Source organism: Chroicocephalus ridibundus, chromosome 2 (genome assembly GCF_963924245.1).
Source record: "Chroicocephalus ridibundus chromosome 2, bChrRid1.1, whole genome shotgun sequence".
In the NCBI taxonomy this organism is placed as follows: Eukaryota; Metazoa; Chordata; class Aves; order Charadriiformes; family Laridae; genus Chroicocephalus; species Chroicocephalus ridibundus.
The window spans coordinates 108,373,619-108,397,933 of record NC_086285.1 but is presented as its reverse complement, the minus strand read 5'-3'; the positions used below and the strand labels follow the sequence as shown (position 1 = coordinate 108,397,933).

General features: G+C 36.8%; 1 protein-coding gene across 1 annotated transcript in view; it reads left to right on the top strand.

Moving 5' to 3' along the window:
* DOK6 (docking protein 6) overlaps window positions 1-24,315 on the top strand; it is a 255,400-nt gene that overhangs the window by 115,334 nt on the left and 115,751 nt on the right. The window contains exon 3 of the mRNA XM_063326443.1: window positions 8,148-8,262. Within this exon, the coding sequence (XP_063182513.1) occupies window positions 8,148-8,262 (115 nt within the window). The remainder of the gene's footprint in view (window positions 1-8,147; window positions 8,263-24,315) is intronic.

Sequence of the window (24,315 nt, the reverse complement as noted above, 5' to 3'; positions counted from 1 at the left end):
ACTAAGAAGCAACAAATGCCACTTGATCTGAGCCTTTATTTAAATTACATGTATTTTGTAATTTAATAGCCCTTCACATCAAAGAATATAATTAAGATGCCAAAAAAAGAGAAAAAATAAAAACCAAAACCCCAAAACATTTTAAGGGTAGGTATCCTATTTAAGTTGCATTGACAGTAGCTGTTTTGTCATATCAAATATTTTGCTAACATAATGGAAATGTGCTCTTGTAATTATTTCCTGTAATTTACTTGGGTAACAAATGCACTTTCAAAAAGAAGACTATAGGTTTCTGTAACTTCGGTCACAGACTCCCAACAGAAAAAAATGTGAGTGTTTTTCCCATGTAAAAATAAGCTCTTGACCTGGATGAGTTGTTATAGCCAGCGCACAGGCAGGGAGAGTGGGAGACTTCTGAAATGTCATGTCAAGACAGGTAAGGGCTAACGCGCTTTTAGAGACACCAGAAGTTTGTTACTAGCAAACCCTTATCTGATCTATTCTGGCTGGTCAAAGGTCACTGTCTACTTCAGTGAATGGATCTACAGTTTGAAGTTTCCATATAGCAATCCTGAATAATTTCCTCGATCATCAACCTATACCTGTGTATCTTGCTTGGATTTAGGTGATTCCTGCCTGCCACTGCCGACTATCTTATACTAATAATTTTCCTGCACTTGAATTATTTGCTAGGAATCCACAGCATGACTTTACTGAAATCAGACTGCAGTTGTTTTAGCTAGGGAGAAGTGGGGTTAGACTGCAGAAAACTGTCAGATGTTTTTCAGTTCTTTTCCAAGTCTGTTGGCACAGAAATGCATGAAAACTAATATAGACCAAGACTTTAGTTTTTCTTGTAACTCAGTCACCTGGCATCAGGCAATGCTGGGGCATTCTGACAGAGGGTAAGGAATGGAAATGATTTGGTATTAGCATCAAATTTAGGATCTTCAGGTAGAAAGGTGATTTCAAGTTCCTGTGAACTTCTCATGGTACAAATGGTTATCCTAAGACATACGATAGGGAAAATCTTCCAGGAAACTATGATTTTTTTAATTTTTTTTTCCTAAGTGATGGCTTAAGCTCCCTTATTCCTCTGATCCTTTTATCTTTTTTGACCATATAACATGCGATTCGGGAATGGTTAGTTCCTTCAGAGGAGTCCTTTCCCACTTTTCCTCTTCCTCTTAAGGTTGGTGCCTTGTTCAGTATTTTATTAATTTATTTATTTTATTTAAAAAAAAAAGAAAAAAGAAACTTTCTTTATACAGTCATAATACAGAGCAGCAGACAGCACTTTTTTTTGCCCTTTTTTCTTTTTTCTTTTTTTTTTATGATTATGATTGATACACCCAGATGTAGCTAGATAGCATTTACAAGGTGTTGATGATTATTGATTTTATTATTCCTATATAACATTTACTTAAAGGAAGCAAGTAGAGGCTCTGAAAGTGGTGCCCTTTTTAGATGAGATGTTATACCAACACAAAACAAGTTTAAGTTTTAGGCTTATCTGCAGACCAAGATAAAGAAAAATAATGAGGAGGAGGGGAAGTGCAAGCAATATTTGGGTGGTTCTTAAGTGCTCCAGATATATGAGCAACGGCAGCAGAAAACTAACTATAGGCTCTTTGGCATTCTTGTTCAGTGCTTGATGTTCCTCTGTGAAGAAGTTTTGCATTTTGGTGAACAATTTGATACTAATAAAAAAAAAATGTGTGCAGATCAAGCTGTGCTGATGTGGATTCTTTGAGGGGATCCAAATTCCTGACTGTGAGAAGCAGCAAGTTACAGAACCCAACACTGATGTGTAGCCTTGAGACCCTGGTGCAAGCCAGGTGTAATTTTGCAGGAGTGAGATGTTGCCTTTATCAATCCTAGAAATTCTCCTACCTTGTAGCCCTTCAGGGTTATGTCCTTTCATCAAGTATTAACCAGAAGCAAAGGAGTTGGATGTCTCTGATATAGCTATGTCAACCCCCTGCTCCACCCCCTCAAGAAAGAAAAAACTTTTATATATGAAAAAAAAAAAAGGAATAAAAAAAGTTTGGCAACAAAAAGTTTGTTACATATACGTTAAGGAACTATTCCATGTCTTTTCTTCAATCAGTATTCATTGTTATTGTAGATACAAGAAAAATGTTTGAGAGACTGATACAGGAACAGATCAAGAAACCAAGCAGAAAAAAAAGCAAGGAAATGTATGTGTGGGCTGCTGAGTGATGGACATGTGAGGCAGGAATTATTGATGAGGAGTAGGAGAACTGAGAAATGGGCCAGGTGCTAAGAGTCCCTAACATGTACCACACTGAGCACCATATGGAGTACTGCACTAAATGATAGCGCCAATATCTAGTAGAGAAAAATTCTGTTACCATATGAACGTTAGTGAAAAGTTGTAAACTGCGTGATCATAGCTTAATACAAAAGGATCTGTTTAGCCTACTGGAAGAAATCATAAAGGATAAGGGTAGGCTAGAAATCTATTTGCAAGATTACTCACTGAACAAGTAATATTAGGGATTTTATTTGTTGTTGAAGTTCATTTGATTCTAGAGGGGTACAAGTGGGGGGCAATGGGAAAACTGATTTTCAAAGTTTTTGTTGATTTGCATTGTTTTTAATATTACCAAAGTTTTAGGCAATGTGTAATCCCACAATGGGAATATTTCCATCTTTTTTTGTGTAAAGTGTAAATAAGACTTATACATGTGTAACAGCACATTAAATTTTCCCTTTATTCTTTTCTTCTTACTGTTACAATGTCACCAACGGTCTAGGTATTTCCAGAATACTATTTTGTTCTTGTGAAGAACAGCAGTGTTTTCAATGAACTGGACTATATTTTGTCAACAAGTCTATTATGATACTGCAAGAAGCAAATTTTGGTATAACATTCCTTACTTTAAAAAGTAGATTTGCCTAATGCGTTACTCATAAAAAAGGGGCTTTTCTTTTTAATAAATTTTCCATTTGATTAGTCTTTTAAAACCCTCTTAAAGTTTGCAAAGAGATGGTTTAAATTGTTTCCAAAAAGTTATGAATTTTTTAGGATTTTTTTTTGTCTTTTCAGTAGCTTTGATACTTTTTTCCCCTTTAAAAAGGTTTGTTTAATTATTTTTTTATTTTTAAAAAATAATATATAAGTATTTAAACCCCACTTTTAAAAATAACTGAGACAAAGCAGTCTGGTTGCCAAGGTAAGGTTCATTTTTCCTTCATACAAAATAATATAAACTCTCAGGTGTTTATTTTTTAATTGCAAATGTTCAGCAAGTAGAGAAATGACTCATGCTTCATTGGCATTAAACCCAGAATTTGGAATTTGATTAACTTCAGTTCTCTGTAGCAGTGGGAGGATAGCTTTTCACAGCATTATTACTCTTGCCTCTATCTTTCTGCTCTGGTTGTGGAGGGAAACATACAGTACAATTTCAATAAATGAACATGGAAGCAAAAATTCCTATCTCTATTTGATATTAAAAATTACATACCCGATAGAAATATTGAGGGACTTATTTGATAATAAGGCCTCTCTCATTGTAAGCATCAACTCGGGTTTCTGAGTTGTTAACTGGTAGGGTTCCTTTCTGTCAACCTGTTGACCTGCCCGACAGATAAAACTAGAACTCCTTCTTCAACTTGTGTGTGGTTTGGTGTACGTGACCCAGCAACGTGCTCTTGCCACAAGGAAAGCTAACGGTATCCTGGGCTGCATTAGGAGGAGCATTGCCAGCAGGTCGAGGGAGGTGATCCTTCCCCTCAGCACCAGTGCAGCCACACCTGGAATACTGTGTCCAGTTCTGGGCTCCCAGTACAGGAGAGACATAGACATAGTGAACAGAGTTCAGTGAAGGATCAAGAAGATGATGAGACGACTAGAGGATCTCTCCTGCGGGGAAAGCCTGAGGGAGCTGGGACTGTTTAGCCTGGAGATGAGTAGGCTCTTTCATTATATACTCATCAGTGAAAGGTTTAAAGAAGACAGTCAGGCTTTTCCAGTGGTGCCAGTGACAGGACCAGAGGCAATGGGCAAACACTGAAGCAGAGGAGGTTCCCTCTGAATATCAGGAAATGCTTTTTCACTATGAAGGTGGCTGAGCACTGGCACAGGTTGCCCAGAGAGGCTGTGGAGTCACCAGCCTTGGAGATGTTCAAAAGTCGTCTGGACATGGTCCTGGGCAACTGGTTCTAGGTGACCCTGCTTGAGCAGGGGAGGTTAGACCACATGACCTCCAGAGATCCTTTCCAACCTCAGCTATTCTGTGATGCTCTGAAATTTGCTGCTTTCTCAGATACAATGATGAGATTGAGTGCTAAAGCTCACTTACTACTTTTCTCTTTTCGTTTTTCTGTTAGTTTGCCCAGTAAAATTAGTTATTTTTCCTAACTAACACCTGTATAAATTCCCTTTATCCTCAGAATAGAATGACTAAAACAGTATTATTTGCAGGAAAACCTTCAGTTCTTGTAAAACAAAGCATTTCAAAGTGAAAAATATGGTTATTTTTCTTATAATTATCTTTTTTTTTTTAAACATGCAGAAATATTTTGGCTACCCATATTAAACCAATAAGACATTTGATGAGAAAAGAAGTGTCTTACAATATCTCATGATAGTTTGAAATATGTCCGTTCTTGAGGAAGGATGTGCACGAGGAATATGACTTCTGTGAGAAACTATGAATGGCTCAAAAAACCTTGCTTTAAAAAAATAAAGTAAAACTCAAGAACTTTGGGAGAGGCAATTCGTGTAACTCTTTGCCTGTCACACTGGAGTTATAAGAAGTTCTGTGCTGTCTAGGGAGGCAGTATGATTCCAGATACAAAGGAAAGTTGAAATCTGTTTAAAACAAAGGCCTTTTTCCCCTGCACAGAGACTGTTTTTCTTCACTTGCCTTGCATTTTGTTCAACCATATCTCTCATATGGGTACTGAAATGAAGCACGTCAGAATTTGGTGGTGTTTTCATTGTCTCTTTCAGACATTAAATTCCCATCAGCAAATAAAATAAAATTCTACAGTTTGTTCATTTTGTGCTGACAATATTCCTAAGTGTGTGAATGATCTTGCATTTAAAAAAAAATGTTCTGTCAGTATATTAAATAAAAGAGACTTAATGTACTGATCAACAAGAGAACTCATAAAATCATCCTCATAGATGGATAGGTATGCGTCCCTAGTTGTCTGTATTTATGTTTCGAACAAAAATTACTGTGAAAGTTATGTAGTTTGGATGCCAGAAACGTAAGGTTTTTGGATCTATTATCAAACTTATCAGCATTTCAGGATCTTTTGGTAATCTATAACACTCAAATGTTAAAGAAAGAATTGATCTCTACAGTTTGAGAGAGACTGGAAGAAGGCTTAATATGCCCTGTTGTCACTATTCAAAACACTTCTGTTTCCTTTCTTGCTATTTCAGAAAGAGAATTTTCCCCTTTTTAATATAACAAGATTTAAGGGATTTTTTCTGCAGGGTGTGTGATCATACATGCACACACATGTAAAAATGTTTGCTTGTGTTAGAGTCACTGGGTTTTTTTTTCCCAGATGTGCATCTTTAAATTATTTAAAAAAAAAAAAATTGTCTTTAAGAATAACCTGGACTTTTTGCGTCCCAGATCTTTTCAAATCTTTCCCTCTTTTATCCTTTTCTTATTTAGCAAGACTAGTAGATCCATTTCTTACCTGTGTCCTACTTTGGGTCCTTCTGAGTCTTCAGAACTCAGTAATGACTTCTGCAATTGTTATTATTCCCTCAGACTTTGGATTCTAGAGTCTGCTCTCTCCTCTGCCTACTAATGCTTTCTTTTCCCTTTTATGGCATTTCCTAATTAGTGCTTTGGGAAAGATAGGTACCATAGGTACACTCTCACATAGTAGATCATTATACCACACATAGATCAAGAAAAATTAACAGAGACTTTAGTCATTCCTTTAATGGGACAGTGGTATCTGCCCTTCTCTTTCCTCTCAAGCAAAAAATAGAGAAATAAATGCATTCTTGCAAAACCCTGAAAAAGCATGACTAAAAATAGAATTGTAAGGGATTAGGAACCCAATGGCAAGGCAAATGTTGCACCTGTGTCCAAAAAAAAGGCCAAAAGATCAACCTGGGGATCTACAGATCTGTCAGGCTCACATCAGCCCATGGGAAGAACCATGGAGTGAGTCCTCTTAAAACGTATTTGCAGGCATATGAAGGAGACGATGGTAATTGGGAAGAGGTAGCATGGATCTACCATGGGTAAATCATGCTTGCCCAATCTGACAGCTGTCTATGATTTGGGATGAGGAGAGAGAAGTGGACATTATTGGGCACTCAGCTTTAGCAAGGCTTTTGACATTGTCTCCCATAACATTCTTATATCCAAGTTGGGATGTTATCATCTAGGTGGGTGGGTGTCTAGACACTGAAAACCTGGTCAGCTAGTCAGACCCGGAAAGGCATGACTAATGGGTCATACTCTACCCGGAGGTCAGTAGCAAGTGTAGATCTGCCAGGGTCTGTACTGGGACCTCTCTTGGTTAGTATTGTTATCAGGGACCTGGAGGTGGTAATGGAGCCTGCACTCACCAGCTGTGCAGACAGCAAATTGGGAAGGATCAGTCAATATGCTTTTGGTAGTCAGGCTACCTTCCAGAGACCTGAACGGACTGGAGGAATGGGCTGACAGGCACCTTGTGAAGCTGAATAAGGGCAAGTGCGAGGCGCTGACCCTGGGACAAAGGAGCCCCTGTGAGGGCACAGGCTTGGGATGGACAGGCTGGGAGCAGCCCTGTAGGAAGGGGCCTGGAGCTTTGTCCCTCAGCCGGCAAAGATGACCAACAGCTCTACAGGCTGTATGAACAGGACCATGGGCAGTCAGTACTGGGAGTGATTATCCCCCTCTCCTCAGCACTCATTAGACCATATCTAGAGTACGGCATCCAGCTTTGGCCCGCCTGTTACAGCAAAAATATTGACAAACTGGAGTGAGTTTTGCTGAAGGTTGTCAAGATAGACCCCATAGCAGTTTCCAGTTCTGGTCTCAGGTTTGTCATCAGCACCTACACGTTCCACTGTATGGTTTTTCTCGGTTGCTTTCCCTGGCTTCTTGATGGCTTTCACTGCTCGTCTGCTCTCAATCTTTTTTGCAATGTCTTTGCCCCAATACGTTCTACTTTTTTACTGCACCATATAAAATCTATGTCTCAAAAAACATTCTTTCCAGCATATGAAAAGGAATGCTAGAGCTGTACTCAGGGAGTGTAAGAATTACAAAACAAAACAAACAAAAAAACCCACTCACATTCAGGCCATTTTTTCCCTAGTTGTAGATGGCCAAACTCATATGGATGACATTTTAAAGAAATTAATTCAGCCTGAGGCAGATGTCCTGCCTGAAAAAGCTAACTATATACAGAAAAAGTTTGCTCAGAGTTCCAAGAAACTGAGAAAAAGATTTCATAACGCAAAGTGTTAAGCAGTTTAATGTAGTCTGTGCTACCAGCTCTGGTTGTAATAATATGTTTTTCTTCCATTTGTGTTAATTGTGGTTATCTACTCACATCGAAAGAAAATGGAAATATATTGAATTGTTTATGCTGTAAATTTGCTACAAGAGTATTTTTTTGCTTATAAGTTTTTCTAATATTTGGAAAATAAAATAAAATCGTGCATTCTTATGAGGATGACAATTACACTTTAGAGACAGATGAGGATCTATCCTTACAAATGAGTGATACTAATTGACATGATAATTGAGTTATTTCCCTTAACTAATAAGACAGTGATGTTCCTACATTAGGTTATGTATTTGATGCAGATTCTGAAACTGATCAAAGTTGTATGAATATAGAAATTGAAAAATATTTTGCAGAATAATCACAAGGCTGTCTTAATGCCATCGTAATAACTATGTTTCCAAGTAGAATTTTTATTAGAAAAGTAGAGCATTCACTTTTTCATACATTGCATTTTATAGAAAGTTTTGCATCTGTAGATTCTACCTATTTATGTGTTTTTGTCAATTAGAAAACTTATCAATGTAAATACCCTTAGGGGAGGAAAAACAGATTATAATAAAAATTGGGTAGTTATGGTTAACATTTTTCTTTGTACTATTTATACACTGGCCTAAAATACTTTTCTTCATTTTAAGGTAACTGAGCTGCACAATATCAAAAACATAACTAGATTGCCTCGAGAGACAAAGAAGCATGCAGTGGCAATTATCTTTCATGATGAGACGTCAAAGACATTTGCGTGTGAGTCAGGTAAGCAATTGGTACTGCACGTCTAGTTTGAAGAAATCTAGTCACACACCAAAATCTTGCTCAGATTAATTAACTTAAAACACCAAATAGAAATCCTCAGGAATTTGTTGTCATTTAGGTTTTTGGGGTTTCGGTAGGGTTTTTTTCTAATATAGTTTGGGAGGTGTTTGTTAGGGGTGATACAGAGCTCTTTCTTCCGTTACTTATGGAAGTCATACTTACAAGTCATACTTATGTTTGACTGCATGCAGACAGTCTAAAGACTGGAGATTTTCAGCTAAACTTGTAAAACTGAGTGAAAAATACCTATGGGATATTAATAAGTCAAGATGTGAAGCATTCTTTTTTTTTACCAATTTTTGCTACAGGCACTTACTAAACTAATAATTATCATGCCATTGCAAATAAGAGGTAAATACCAGCTAAAACCTCAGGACATTGTAAAGCTGGATGTCAACCAGTCTGCAGCTTGAACAGCCACATGGTGTAATGAATGAGTTGAGAACAGACTTGGGGATCATGGTACATAATGACAGGTAGTTACTTGTGAGACACTGAACACTGCACTGTTAAAGTGCGCTGTTTTCTTATTTGAAAATGCAATTGTATGTGTCTGTGTCCTAGGGTATATTTTACCTGAAAAAAATGTTTTTAAAAAGAATGAGATTTTTTTTAATGATAAAGCTTCTATTTTTTTAGTGACATATTATAATTTTAAAATTATGTCTTAATATTGTGATATAAACATTGCATGGCGTACAATCTAAGTTAAATACAATGAGACAGAATTCAAGAAACCCATGGAGGAGGTAGGTTAAAAGTGTATAAGGTCATGAATTATGTGGATTTTGGATCAAGTATTGCAAACATTGATATGTACATCCCCTTACAAAAGACAGATTGACAGAGTTTTGTTTGTTTATTAATTTGAATTTAAAAACACACACATAGAAAATCATAGTTTTCTAGGATCAGTTTAACAGATTATTAGATAAGTAGTTCACATTAAAGACTTAAAAAAAATTTGTTCCGCAGCTTGTTTCCACAAGAGTTGTCTTCCCACAAGGAACTATCACCATTTGTACTGCTGCTGAAACGTGACAAGTACTTTGCTTACCTTTAAAAAACTTACCAAAGTTTAAGGAATATTTAGAGCTGCTTGTTATTTAAGATGTTTTCTTCTTCTTCTCAGATCTCGAAAAAAATGTTTAGTGGTTTCTATGGGACAATGCTTAGACTTTTAGCAGCCTCCTGGTGTATAATGATGTACACACAATGGGGTTTATTTTGGCAAATCAGGCCACTTCTTTGGTTAACACAATAGTGCGTTTACTAACACCTCTTCTTTCCAGTGGCTTCAGTGGGAAAGAACCACTCCAGTGATTTTGACTCAGTCAAAAATCTTGACTGCTGCTTGACCTACTTGAATTATTTAAGAGCCCAAAGTTTTCACCATGGAGTGTCTAAATATACAGAAGCAGATAACTTTGTTTCCTATCGTCATGACATCCAGGGGCAGGTGGAAGGACAGTAGCACTGAACCCATTGCAAAAGGTCTGCTGAGCATAGAGTAAATCATTTCTTGGAAAGGAGGAGGAAGTCATGCTCAGAGCTGACTTGTTTTTATATGAGGACTGAACAATGTGAGGTAGGGATTTTGTCAGAATTGTACCAGGAATGTTTTAAAATAACCGTACTGTTTTAGTTTTGATAGTATGAGCTGGTTTCTTTTACTCTGTGCAGTCTAAAAGTTGGTGCGACGAAAAGTAGCACATTTTTCTGGTACTTAGCTTTCTTAATTATGGAATTAAGCACAGTAAAATGCTATTCTGGTTTAAAATAGGTCTCTAAAGATATGGAACACTTCAGTCCTCCCCAGGAAGCCTGAGAGCTGTGTTACCAGCCCACTGGGTGTGCTGGCTGGGAGCCTGTGGTTTTTTCCTAAGCTCCTGCGGCTTCCAGGCCCTCAGTTTGCTTACTGTCTTCAAGGCAGCTACTGGCAAGTCTGAGCTCTAGGTGGCTGTAGCCCCTGTATTTCCATTAGGATTTTAGCAAACTAGTCATCTGAGGAGCGTATAAATTTTGGTAATCTTCAATTGCTAATGAAAACATTCTGTGGAAAACCGAACAAAAATCCTCCATGTGCTTTTGTTGTAATCTAGCTGTTCCCATCACTGCCACCAGCGCTCCCAACATCTACAACAGCTGTAGAAATCTGTTCAATTCTTTTGAAATATTTTGAAGAGCAAACCAGTCTCAACTATTACAGTTCCCTGATTAAAAGCATGGGATAACAAGTCTTTGAAGAAGAATTATCCCTCTTCAGGGAGAGAAAGAAGCTACTGTCACTATATCTCTTTCCGACATCTGTTCTAGTGGGCAGAGGCCTTTGACTTCGGTGATTAGCAAGCAACATTTTTAAATTGTCTCGGTTACTATCAGAATTGTTTCAGTGGAAGTAAACTAATGAGAAGTCATGGCTGATTAAATAACATGAAAAGTAGTCTATAACTCAGTGAACTTAAGACAGACTCTAAAGAGTGGGAATTATTCTTCAGACCATGGGAAATTGCTGTCACCTTAGCAGGTCTGTTTCGGCCTCCCTGAAAATTATATGAAAGTTATTGCCATTAAGTGAATTTCAACAATTTTTTTCATCAAGAAACATTAAATTCTGAGTTGTTTTAGAAAGAGGGAAATGCAAAATTCTCAGGTTGCTAACACACTGAGAACTGAGATAAAATTAAATGTTGCCAAATGTATAAGCAGGTTAAGTGGAAGGACAGAATACTGTGAAGAAAAATGAAGCAGTTTTGGGGAACTGAGCGTATTTACTCTATCATAATAAAGGTTAAAAAGACCTTACTGTTGGCTTTTAAATACATCAAGGAGAAAAAGAGGAAACTTTCAAAGATATGAAGTGACCTTATCATAAGAACCGATGTACAATATATGTCCAGTATCAGTCTATGTTGCTATGGCCAATTAAATAGCAGGAACAACGTAGACTGAAAATTTAGAGGTTCTGTGAGGTTCCCCACAGCCTCACAGAAATCCCTCCCCGTTCCCACGTGTGTTTTTTTCTGCACTCCACAGTGTATTATCAAGCAAATGGAGAAATTCTTTTAACTCTGGATGCTAGCTACTGTGTTTGAGGTGCTGTCTTTCCCAAACACCTTTTAAAACAAGTTGTTGGGGATGGGTTCTGTTTGTCTGTTTGTTTTGTTGGTGGTGTTTTGTGGGTTTTTTTTCAGGTAACTGTGCTGTTAGTTTTTGTGTAGATGTAGCTATGCTTAGACACATGTATCTGTTGAGAAACTCTTCCTCCTGCAAGCCTGATGTCTGTAATATGGCAGTAATCCAAGTGTCTGCACTGAGACAGGCATTCTGAAATGCCCCGTAAGCTCTCTCTAAAGTTGTAGTTATGATGCAGTGAGCAGTGGTGGCTATGCAGGAGCAGCAAGAAAATGAAATTTGCAACATGAATACTGATTAAAGCCAGAATTTTATGGTGCTATTATGGAAGTTGCTAGTATGATGAGGATTGTGCCTGAATAATAGCTAGTTGTCAAGGAATGAAGTTTTTGGGTTGTGCTAGGTCAGTGACAAACCATATGGGAGCATGATTTTTCATTTATTGATTTCATTTATTCATTTCATTTATTGTTGATGCCAGCAAAATATTAAGCGACACAAGTCCCTGGCTCTTTTAGTGTCAGTGGACCCACCAGCACAGGTTTGTGTAAAATTTATTTTGATTTCTAAAGAACAGAATGTCAGAAAATTGATAAACTTGTAAACTTATTGATAAAATGAAAATGGGGAGTTGCAAATAACATGGATTCAGAGACAAGAGAGACAAAATAAATTAGGGCCCAAATGTGATTTCAGTAATTTGAGTATAGAACGAGATGTAACACGAGGAAAAGAAAAGGGGCAAAATCACAGAGAAATCTTAAAAATGCAACTGTAAAACAAATGCTGGCATCCCCCAATATACTGATATTTGTCTGACTTTTCTTCAGAACAGTGCCCCGTTCTGCATAGAATTAGATGAAATGAAGGGGATTTTTTCTTTCAGGGCAGGCATGAACTGCTGTTCTAGAGTCATTGCAATCAAGAAACATCTTCCTTAATTTTAAGGGGTTATACGTTAGCATTTCCTTAAAACTTCCACTGTTCAAGTCCTGGGGAAAATAAATTTGGGGTACTGCAAAAAGTCAATTAGCTACCCTATTTGAAACTTCTGGTTTAGGGGTTTATCCATCGTTACACTAGCTTGATATAGCTTAACTGATATTAATATTCTTCCGGTTGTTTTAGCTCAATCCACTGTGTTAATTTCTTAAGTGTCTAGCCATCTGCTGTGCTGGCTACCTTGATAAAACTCTTTTATATATCTATAGCATAAACAGTCTTTTTCTTCTGTATTCTTATGCTTTCAAGTTTTTCTGAGTGCAGTTAAACTGCGATAAGTAAGTCTTGTTATAACTGCAAAAAAAGTTTTAATTTGTTAAAAATGAAAACTGTTGGTGTCAAGTGACAATGTGTTCAGCAACGTGGTTTTTTTTTTAGTTCTGTACATATTTTTTCTTTTAAACCTGTTTTCACCATTTGTTGGTGTTGCTTTCTTTTCTTTAAAACAAAAATTACATCACTGCTATCATTTAAAAAGGCACAGATTCAGTTCATTTCTGTGCTGAAAAAGCTTTGGGGCCATTGCCAAATTACTACTGATTATGAGCTGGGCTTTTTCTCCTTGATAGTTTTCACAAGCAAAAATATTCTGTGCTTGAAGAGTTTGACAGATGTCAGTGGAATATTAGATGTAAATCATACCGCTATATCCTTTGACAGCTAAGAAGCCTGGAGGTTTTGGATTCAAATTACAGAGAAACATTGAGGCTTTGAGATGAAGCATCAGTGATCATACTTGCTGTTATTACTAACAGTACAAATGGCTACATAAGCTTTAAAAACAACCAGATTAAAGTCCCCGTTTTCACTGTTAGTTTTGCAAGTTTGCAACTCCAGGATCATGGAGGTGCTGGAAGTGAAGAACAGCTCCCACAAATATAGTTTTGGTACTGGAAAGAGGAATACAAAGTTCACATTTTGCATGCAGAAAAATAATCCTGTATAGGTGAAAATGTTCTGACGGATGGTATATTTCTCTGTTAAAGTGGCAGGGATTCTTAGATGAAAATTTGTGACCCTGCCTTTTCTACTTTCTGTTTGTTGTTTTTTTTTATATATATACTGAAGGGGCCTTACTTCTCTGTAAAGCATATGGTTCATTGGAGGTCAGATGCATGTTCTCACTTCCACACGTGCCACAATATTTTGACATCCGAAAAAAAGAGTCAAAAGACAGGCATTGCATGAAGTTAAATATGTTGCTCTGGATTCTTACATACTCCCTTTTTGATCATAAAATTTGAAACACTAACTATCCACATTCAGGGCAAAGTTCAGTCTGAGTCATGGTTATAAATTTTATACTCTAAGATTAATATTTAGGATATATATTCTTTCGTTCTGGACAAATAGTTCCCTTTTCGCTAATAATTACTTTTATTTCCTAATTTTTTTCAAGTTTGCCTAAAAATATGTATCTTTATTCTGACTTTAAGATTTATAAATTAGAAATACGCAAGGTCAGCTGAATTTTGGGGTTAGAGAGACTAGGATAAATACCTGAATCTCAGAAGCTCTGCCCTTGAAGTTCAACATACAGTTACCTTTCCCAGTAGGGACAGAGTGGAGGTAGGTTTGTGAGGGCATACAGAAGTATGGAGTTGTTTGTTGAACTTTCTATGAAAGTTTCATAATTGCTTACTTGTTGTTTTAGCATTTTTTTCTCATAAGCAGCTAAACATCTGATGAACCTTGCCAAATCTGCAGCCTCCATGTTCTATAACAGAATAAATTCTGTATTGGTGTGATGGCACAAGACCATAAAAATGCAGTCTAACAACATGGTCTAACATAGCTTCTGGCTATTTACCTTAAACTGGAACCTGAAATTATTAATACTCTGTGCATCTACATATAACAAGATTTCTTCATGATCCCATTTTGAGATTTGTAGTGGATTTGATAAATATACTGAGCCGAAAATAACTGTTAGTCCTATGAAACAAAGATACAGAGATACTCTTTTATCCTTTATATAAGTCATGGCAAAAATGAATTTCAATGACAGTTAGAATAATTTTTAATCATGTTATAAGTGTGAAAGTCCAAATCTACTTCTTATCTTATAAATACATTTTATTAGAAGGTAAGGCAATCAGGCACTACCTGTTATTTAGTAATTTCATGCTATGTATCCCACAGTGTCCCTACCCCTTGCTTTTAAAAATATTGGCCTGTTTTACACTGCCAAAAGGCATTCACACACAATAATAAAAGTATTACTGAAAACCATCTGAGAATCTTGATGCATTTTATGCATAAAATTGCCTCACATTTTGAGTTCTTATTAACAGTTTGCAGAAGAGGGAATGAAAACGCAACTTCATTAACTGAATGGCAGATGAATGTGACAAAGTCTGGAAAAGAATCTCAGGCAGAGGACTTCTCCCCATATTAAACATCTGCTACGGATATATGTATCTTTCTTGAATCTGCTTTCACTAAAATACTCATGTATGAGGTTGTAGGATGGATTTGCAATTGCCATCACCAGTAAGAAATGTAAAATGTTAAAAAATATGCAAAATAGAGAAAAGTTCCTCTTTATTCCTCTTCGTCCACTTATTTCTGATCGAGCTAGATCCTTTTATTCTGTGGCTGTAACTTGTCATTCATCAGAGAAATTGCACAATTGGCTTTCCACACAACGTGAGAATAGATGAACTATGTGCTGAAGCAAGATTAAATCCATGTTTTCTTCCTCTTGGAAAAAAACCCAAACCTGCTCATTCAAATTGCTGCATATTTTATATAATGTAGAAAGAAAAACCTCTCCAGGATTGTTTTATAATGTGTTCTTACGTGCAAGAATCATGTTATGAAACAACATGTTGAGCTCAGAAAGGGTGAAGGTTGCAAGCAAATTTAATGTTTTAATTTTAAAAGTACCTTTGAAACATCCATGTTAATAAGCACTCTGGTGTTTGCAGAACAGATTGTGATAAGTATTTGTAACTGAACACTAAGCAAAGTAACTTCTTGCTGGCTTTCCACAATATAAAAGGTTTGGGGATTTTTTATTTACAGACTTTGTAGCGTTGTCATTAGACTTACAGTTGTTTCTTCCTCATGCTTGATTTTATTCTGATGATCATAGAGCTGAATTCTTAATAACTACTGCATTTGAAATAACGGTCTGATTGGCGTTTAGCCAATTGTAACCAACCAAATTTTATTATCTGAAAGTGTAGAATACAGATTAAGTCTTAGCAGGAAGAAAAAAAAAAGTGAAGAAAATAGTCATTGTCTGTGTATTTATGATAGAAAATAAGGCTGGAAGTAATCTTGGGAAGCCTCCCTGTCCCAAGGAAGTGTAAGCTATACCTATTTATAGGTGTATATGTATATTATTGTGTATATATATATATATGTCATTCCTGGTAGATTATATCTTGTCTGTTCAGGCTTTTTTGAACCTAATTCGAAGAAACAAAAATGTATCAGGAATACTAAGGCTGAAGAGAGAATGGCATAGTAGCATACAGTTGAAACCAGAACAAAAGCCTGTCTTTTCCATCTTGGTTAATCTGTCCCACACTGCATTATGCATGTGGTAGTCTTTAATTGAATAATTTGTTACAGGGGCCTTCCCTGTGGTAAGTACTTTGGAAGAGAAGTGAATGAGACTTAGTGTTTTAAGTTTTCTGAAAACACAGGAGAAATGTATTCAATTTCTTTCCTAGGCTTATACTTTCTCACACCTAGCACTATAAAACATAATAGTGTACATTTGTATGTTTTCAAGTTTACTACTTTCTGTGTTCTAAAGATCACAGTTTAACAAAAGATTTTAAAAAATGTTCTTGTAAGAAGGAAATTGAAACAAAATGTTTTCCTTGGAAAGTCAGGGAGGACTCCAGAGCCTGATTATTGTAGCATAGCTATTCTTCCCCAGGCTTCTAGGCTTCTGACCCCCATTAACCTGATACAACTGCCCTTGATGCTGAAGTTGTGGATTCTTCAGCAGCCTGCCAGGCAGACAGGCGGAGAGGTGGGTAGATTTCTGACGGTGCATTTAGGTCTCAATGACTCTGCATTTAGTCAGGAAAGTCCCAACCTAAATCCCAAAGTCTAAGGATAAAACCCTTTGGAGCAAATCATCACTGCCTTGAGATTTTTCCCTTGAAACCTTACAGAAATGTTAGCACCATGTTAAGATGTTTAATCTACAAAGGATTGTATTTTTCATTGCCTGATGAAGGGGAGAGTTAATAAAGAATGTTTTTTTGGTTATGTCTTCATGTCTAGATACAACTAGTCTTGGCTGCAAGTCAACCTGCTGCAGGCCAGCTCTAGTCTGTAAAACGTGTAGCTTTAAGTTAGGAAGGCATCGTGTCTCTGCAGATTTCCCGTACTTCACATTTGGTTTGCAATAGGGTCAAAATAGAAACCTGATCACCTGCTCTTACCAGTAAACATGATGCTAGACCTGCGAGGAGGCAGGGCATGTTCAATGGCAATTTTCGGAAAGTGTTGTTAGGTAAAATAAATCTGCGCTACCTCTATTTTCAACATTCTTATCTAGGACCCACAGAACATGTAGTTATGTTGTAGTGGGTTGACGTTGGCTGGCCACCAGATTCCCACCAGGCTGCTCTCTCACTCCCCCTTCTCAGCAGGACAGGGGGAGAAAATGCAATTAAAAGCTTGTGGGTCAAGATAAGCACCGCGAGATCACTCATCACTTACTGAAACAAGAAAAGCAGACGTGGGGACGATTAGTTTAATTTATTGCCAATTAATAACAGAGTAGGATAGTGAGAAATAAAAAACAAAACTAAAAACACCTTCCCCCCACTTCTTCCCAGGCTCAGCTTCACTCACAGTTCTTCTACCTTCTTCCCCTGAGTGGCGCAGGAGGATGGGGAACGGAGGTTGCAGTCAGTTCATAACATTTTTTTCTTTGCCGTTCCCTCCTACTTATGTTCTTCCCCTGCTCCAGTGGGGGGTCCTTCCCACGGGAGACAGTCCTTCACAAATTTCTCCAATGTGGATCCTTCCCATCCTTCCCACAGGGTGCAGTCCTTCAGGAAGAGACTGCTCCAGCGTACATCCCACACGGGGTCACGGGTCCTGCCAGAAAACCTGCTCCAGTGTGGGCTCCTCTCCAGGGCTGCAGCTCCTGCCGGGAACCTGCTCCAGTGTGGGCTCTTCCTGGCTGCAGCTTCCTTCAGGGCATGTCCACTTGCTGCGGTGTGGGGTTCTCCATGGTCTGCAGGATGCATATCTGATCCACCATGGCCATCCACAGACTGCAGGGGGACAACCTGTGCCGCCACGGTCTTTTCCAGGGGCTGCAAGGGGATTCTCTGCTCCAGCACTTGAAGCACCTCCTCGGCCTCCTTCTTCTCTGGCCTTGGTGTCTCTAGGGTTGTTTCTGACACATTTTTTCCGCACTCCTCCCTATCAGACACTGCTGCTGAGCATTTTTACTGTATTTTAAACACGTTTTCAGAGAAGTGCTGCAAATGTCACTGATAAGCTTAGCTTTGGCCAGCGGAAGGTCTGTCTTGGAGCCAGCTGAAACTGTCTCTGTTCAGCATTGGACCACTTTCTGATGTCTTCTCACAGAAACCACCCTTGCAACACCCCTCACTACCAAAACCTTGCCATGTAAACCCAATACATATAAAAAGAAATACTGATGCATCATGGAAATGTTAGCAAATAAGCAACTTTAAGATAACCCTGTGTAACTGTTTATCACTTACTTTGTGTCTCTTCTTTCATTTTTTAGTTTTGTATTATTGGAGCTAGTAGTATTAAGGCCCTTGGGTTTTAAGCACATCTATTTACTTTGATTAACTATCACTCAAACACCTAATCCTTTCAGTCTGCCCTTTGCGAAGTTTTGGGATGTTACTGACTTGGTACTAATAAGACAGCACGGAGAAGTACATAGCTGGTGGACTTCTAGATGTTTCCTTTTTTCCATTGTTTTTTCCCCACTTAAAAACTTTCTGTAACAATAATAGAAGATACCATTGCTTAACTCATAGCTATTGTGTTTGGGCATATTTCTACTTCCTTTCCCTTTGGGATTGGTGTCATACCCTGCCTGCCCTCCACAAGTTTGCTAATGCTGGAAGACAGGTATCACCTGAGATAAAAAGGCTTCTGCTCATCTACATGGTATGTAGGTCAGCTCTCCTGGGATTTGTGAATATGTATCAACACTGTAAAATTACGTGACTTCTGCAGTTCCTGACCTCTCCTGAGAACAGCATACACTTAGTGACAGCACAAAAATCATGACATAAATTTATAGATTGAATTTGGAGTATTGACAGATGATGTATGGCTGGCTGAGCCTAGGGAGAATTCAATGAATAACATGATAATTTACTGCTCCAAACCTGAAACACCCAATCTATTTTTCATTCTCTGTCACTATTCAGCTTGCATTACATTTGGCTACTTACAGTGTGTAAGGTATACGGGACTGTTAGCAGGTTAACTCTTTCAAGCCTTTTGAAACATTTTTGTCACTGACTGAAGGCAAGCTGAGAAGAATAGCATGTGTAAATGAGCAGAGAAAGTTTTGTGTGCTACTGAAGTGTACTTAGCCATGTATTCAGCATGGGATATTCTACTTCATGTACATGTCTAGGCATGAAAATTTGGGGTAAAGTTGTGCACATTAGAAAAAACAAAAAAAAACAACACAAGGATAAATATTTCGTGTTCATTGTCCACCTATCTTCATGTAATTTTGAGAGATTTCTTGAAGTCCACTGCCAATATGAATGTTGTTATCAGCATTAAAACCCCAGTGGGCTACTTAACAATCAAAGTGGCATCTACAGTCAGAGCGATTGGTAAAGCTTATAAATTTGCATTTTGCTGTTGGCTAGCCATGAGAACTAAAGCAGGTCTTAAGACTGAACCATGTATGAGACTACAGGTATCTAGTGATAGAGAAAGATAAAGTTTTATGTGAATTGTGACTACGTGTTCTTGTGAGATTTTCTAGAGCTGTTGCAGCTTCCATACCTGCAGAGCAAAGTTACTTAATATGTTCTCACAGCCCATTTAGGTTTTTTAATCTCTTTGGCATTATTTCATGGGAAAAGATATTAAGCTATCATTTAACTTTTAAGAACATAAGCAAATAAATTTTGGTTAGAAGTAGCTCTACATTTCATTAATTCAAATGCTCGCTTTTCCTGTGTATTTGAAAAGACTACCACATCTTATAATTTATGTCCTCCAAGCAAAAACAGAAAATGTGCTCCCTTCAAAAAAGTACAAGAAGCTTTCCAGTAAATAATTATGGCTTCATAACCTCTGAGAGTAGCACACAGAACAATCTCTTGTGTTCTTACTATCTGGAGAAATATCCAGTCCTTTTCTGAATTTTATACAGTACCGTGGTTGTCTTAAAATATCAGCTCCTTCCCAGTGGTTATAGCATTGGTTTTAGCAGTAGTCTTATCAAGACTATATTTCCTGAGACTAGTCTCGCATTACTGAGAGTGGCCCCTGCTTTTGGAGATTTAACTAGAATAGTTCATTAATCTCCAAAAATAAGGTTCCAGTTACAAACATGTAACAGTTTCTTTTATATTCCCAGATTACAGGTATGTATGCAAATGAATTAAAAATACGCCAATTACAGAGATTTCACTTTCTAAACAGTGTATTCCCAGGTGTCTGAGATTCCCCTGTTTACAGTAATTGGTGACCCTGGGATGAAGTTCCAAGCAAGTCAGCATTAATTCTCTCAAAGAGAGGACTCAGTCTTTTCCCCGGATAATAAATAAGAATGTCTTCCTGAATGAATTTTACTGTGTGAGTAGTTCCTCTGTCAGTTTGGGATAGTCAGCCTTAAATTCTCTGAAGATCTTGCACTAAATCCTTTCCTTTTTTTTTTTTTTTTTATTTCAAATAAGAAAATTTACTGTAAGGCCAAGAAAAAAATTGTGCTTCAGACGTCCAAAGAAGTTATTTTAAAAAAGGCTTTATCAGTCATAATCAGTGCTCCTCTTAATGTAGTTTTAAAGTAGTGTGGTTTTAAAAGTGGCCTAAAGTATGCTGCTCTTCTTCAAATCACTATGACATTAATTGCAATTCAGTCTTTTCCATATTACCTCTAGAAAAGCTTTCTTGTTTCCGATTTGTCTCCTAAGGCATGGCTGCTTTCAAAGTTTTGCTTTAGGCAATTCCAACTGCTACTAAATCTGCCTTGCAAGTTAATCTGGGGTTAAAACTGAAGTTATTCAATGGAAAAAACAATAGAAGGGAGCTGTTGACTGCACAGGTCTTCTGAATTTGCATTTTAGTTTTTAAAGTCATATACTTAAATTTTGTTTTAATTTTAATTTGTTTTGAAACTTACTTAGAAAATAGTGTATTAATGTGCAAATAAGACAAGTAAGGTGTTAATGATGGAAAATATGTTCATGTTCTCCCTCCAGTGAAATACTGACTGTTCTGAAAATTTTATATAAAAATATGGAAATTTTATATTCTTATATTATTTTATATTGTTATATATTTTATATTATTAATTATATTATTTTATATTTTTATATCTGATTTTAAATGATGGAAATCTAGATCCACTTACTTTCTGGAAAGCTTTACATTTTGAAAATGTGGGACATTTCTTAGTTTTTGCATGTTTGTGTCTGTATTTGGACTTAATTTTACACTGATTTTTTTTTAAACTGCAGCAGTGTAAAATTACTAGTAACTCTTATTAGACCTTATTGAGTAGCAGTGATTAGCCGGCATGTTTGTTTTCTAAATGAAGCCTTTCCTTAAAAATGTGTGTAGTTCTAAAGATAAAATACAGGCACAATATTATTATTTTTCTAGTATTGAAAACATAAAAAAATAATCTATTATGAAGCATCATTTGTTTCTAAACTAGACATAGTTAAAAATAATCCCCAGTTTAGGAGAAAACAGTAGGCCTGTTGGTCAAATTAAGTAGACTTAGAATTAGTGAAGTGGAAAAAAGAACCAAGTCTGTCAGCAAGGTGATCGTTTAATCATCTTCTAAATAAGAACAGTGCCTCACTAATACATATTATCTCTGTTTCGACAAATGGGAAATACTTCGTAAAGTGTCCCCCAAAGACAGCTGTTTGGACTGCTGTAGGAAACTCAAACACTCAACTCCATTTCAAAAAGTGGTACTGGCTCAGTGACAGTATGAATTTGTCTATTTCTTTGAAGTTCTTCATTGGCCAAATCTCTCAGTAGCATAGCATTTCATTTCAATTTCAAGGGGAAAAAATAAATCAATCCTGTAACTGAAGTTTATATTCCATAAATAAAACATGAATTTGATATTACAGCTGTTTTTTTCTGCCCAGATTGTGTTACAGATAATTTTGACTGGGTCTAGCAATTGAAATAATCAAATTAGAGAATTTGCTGTGGGCATATAAAATTAATATGGCTCATAAATGTAAAATGAAAGAACATTTGAATGTGCTAATGGACAAGCCTCTAGATAATTAAGCTAACCTATGTAGGAAAGACAGGTTTGGGTAGGTATGTTCCTATAAACATTAATCCAGTAGGAATGACAAAATATCTTACTGTGCAGCTTCTGCTTTATATTCTAAACATCTATGATCATACTGTGGTAGCTTTGCTTGAGTGTGCAAGGAGGTTAGCCTAAACTTTGCTATAGTATACAGTCACCTTGCTGAAAAAATGAGAAGTGAGTTAAATAAGGTGTCTGACATTGATCTCCTCTATTCTTTTTAGCGAAGGGAAATGAAATAATGCAGGAAACTCAAAAAGCCAATGTAATTTCAAAATTTTTTTGCTTAGTGACTCTTTTCCAAGCGTAGTACAACATCCATGACATCTGTGTGATTCAGGAAGCGGTGCTCCCAGCATGTCACTAGGTACAGTAGCACCCCCCCCTTAATAAATGCCATCCTTGCTGCTGTTACTCATCAGCGATAAAGTACAAACTGGTGTTTCTCAGATATGTGACTTCTCCACGTTGTGTTTGTCTAATGACAGTTACAGCATGGGCTGAGTATAATTGGTTTTCTTTGCATATGACATTTCACATTGACAGTTACACTTTTTGCTAAGAACTGTTTATTATTTATCTATAGAAATAGACGGAAGTTTATTGTGGTTAAGAACCAACTGAAAAGAAATTCTAAGAATCCTGTGTCATTAATTAGTCCTTCAAATGCAATGCCCTGCTATGCATTTCTTGATATTTGGAGATTTCCTGGGATTCGTATCCTATCAAAAATTACCATTTTGGTTAAAATGTAGACATAAGTATAACAAAAATTAATAGCGTAAGACCACAATCTAAGTGAAAAGGCTTAACATCTTAATTTCTAAGGGTTTATTCTTAAAAACTACGATCAGGTAGTACTACAAAATGTGAGTACAAAGGAGCTGGAAGAATTGTATGTTTCTGCATGTGATTATGTCAAACTACTTTATAGGCAGTTTGCATCTGTATGCATGCTAAATTAAGAAACTGGTGGTAGCCCATGAATTACGAAGTTTTGAATCATGTTAATTTTGTAAGGCTGCCACAACTATAGTTTTAGTCGTCTTTGTGAATCGAATAGATGCCAGCATGTAAAAAATTCATATATATGCTGATGAAGATTATTATGAATTCTGAACAAATAGTCTTTAATGGATGTCTTGAAGAAAAACTACAAATTTGTAACTCTAAGTAGCGTATATCTAAAAATTTTCATTCAAATTTTATTTGTACTTATAAGCATTATAATGTATTTGTCAATACAGACCTTGGGCTTCAAGAGGGATTAAATCACGGGAGTAAAAGGAGATGCCAACTTTTCTGATATAAAAGGAAAAGATTTTCTCTTTCTAGCTCAGTAATGCACTACTTTTCCAGAATTTCGCTGTCGTTTTATTAACAAATTTCTTTCATTCATGCTTCAATCTGCTATATTACAGTACTTGTTTCAGTCATGGAACCTTATTCATTAGTTTTAGAAGTTATAAAGATTCTATACAAAGGCATATGCTAGGGTTTATTATGAAAATATAAAGAATAATAAATGTCTGCCTGCCCTTAGTTGACACAGTAAAAAGGAGAGGATTATGCATTTAGTTGCTTTTTGTGATCTGGCTGCTATTATTGTCTCAGTGTAACACTGTCATCCAGAAAAAAAAACCCTGATGTCAAATTCATTTGTTTATGAGTAAGACAATAAACCCCTGGTTACCCACCCACTTCACAAAATCAAGAGGGTTTTGGGGGGCTTTTTTGCATTTTTTAAGGCAACAGAGCTACGAGTGGGCCTCAGTTTCCAGGCAGAAGGAAAAGTAACATTGAAGTTTGCCATTTCTTCATTTAAAAGAATTAATGCAGAAAATAAAGAAAAACATATGATAGCATATATATTGTATTTTTTTGCCCATTTGTTGAATGTGCACTGATGGTACAAGATGACTCCTTTTAAATGACATCATTACTGTTAATAACTCATTTCTGTTTATAATTGGTTTTCCAGCTTGGTTTTTTTTTTCCATTAAAAGCTATCAGACAGGGAGAACCTGGGTTTGAATTTAGGTTAGGTCATGAGAGATCCCAAAGAGGACTTTTGCCTAGAATCCACGTAAGGAGCACAGGAGGAGACTGGTTTTTGCTAGTGTATGAATCCAACCCTTCAATAAAGGAAAGGATGTCTAAACCCCTGCCCTCTAGTACTGTTTATAAATCAGTTCGCAAGGAAGCTGTAAGTGGGCAACTGATCACCAGCATGCATAAATTACAACTTCACATACTTTTTTTCACTGTAATCAGCATCCCTGATTTACAGACCACGGTCCTAACCTTTCTGTGCAGTTCCCACATTCTATGGTTCAAAATATTAAATTTAAACATTC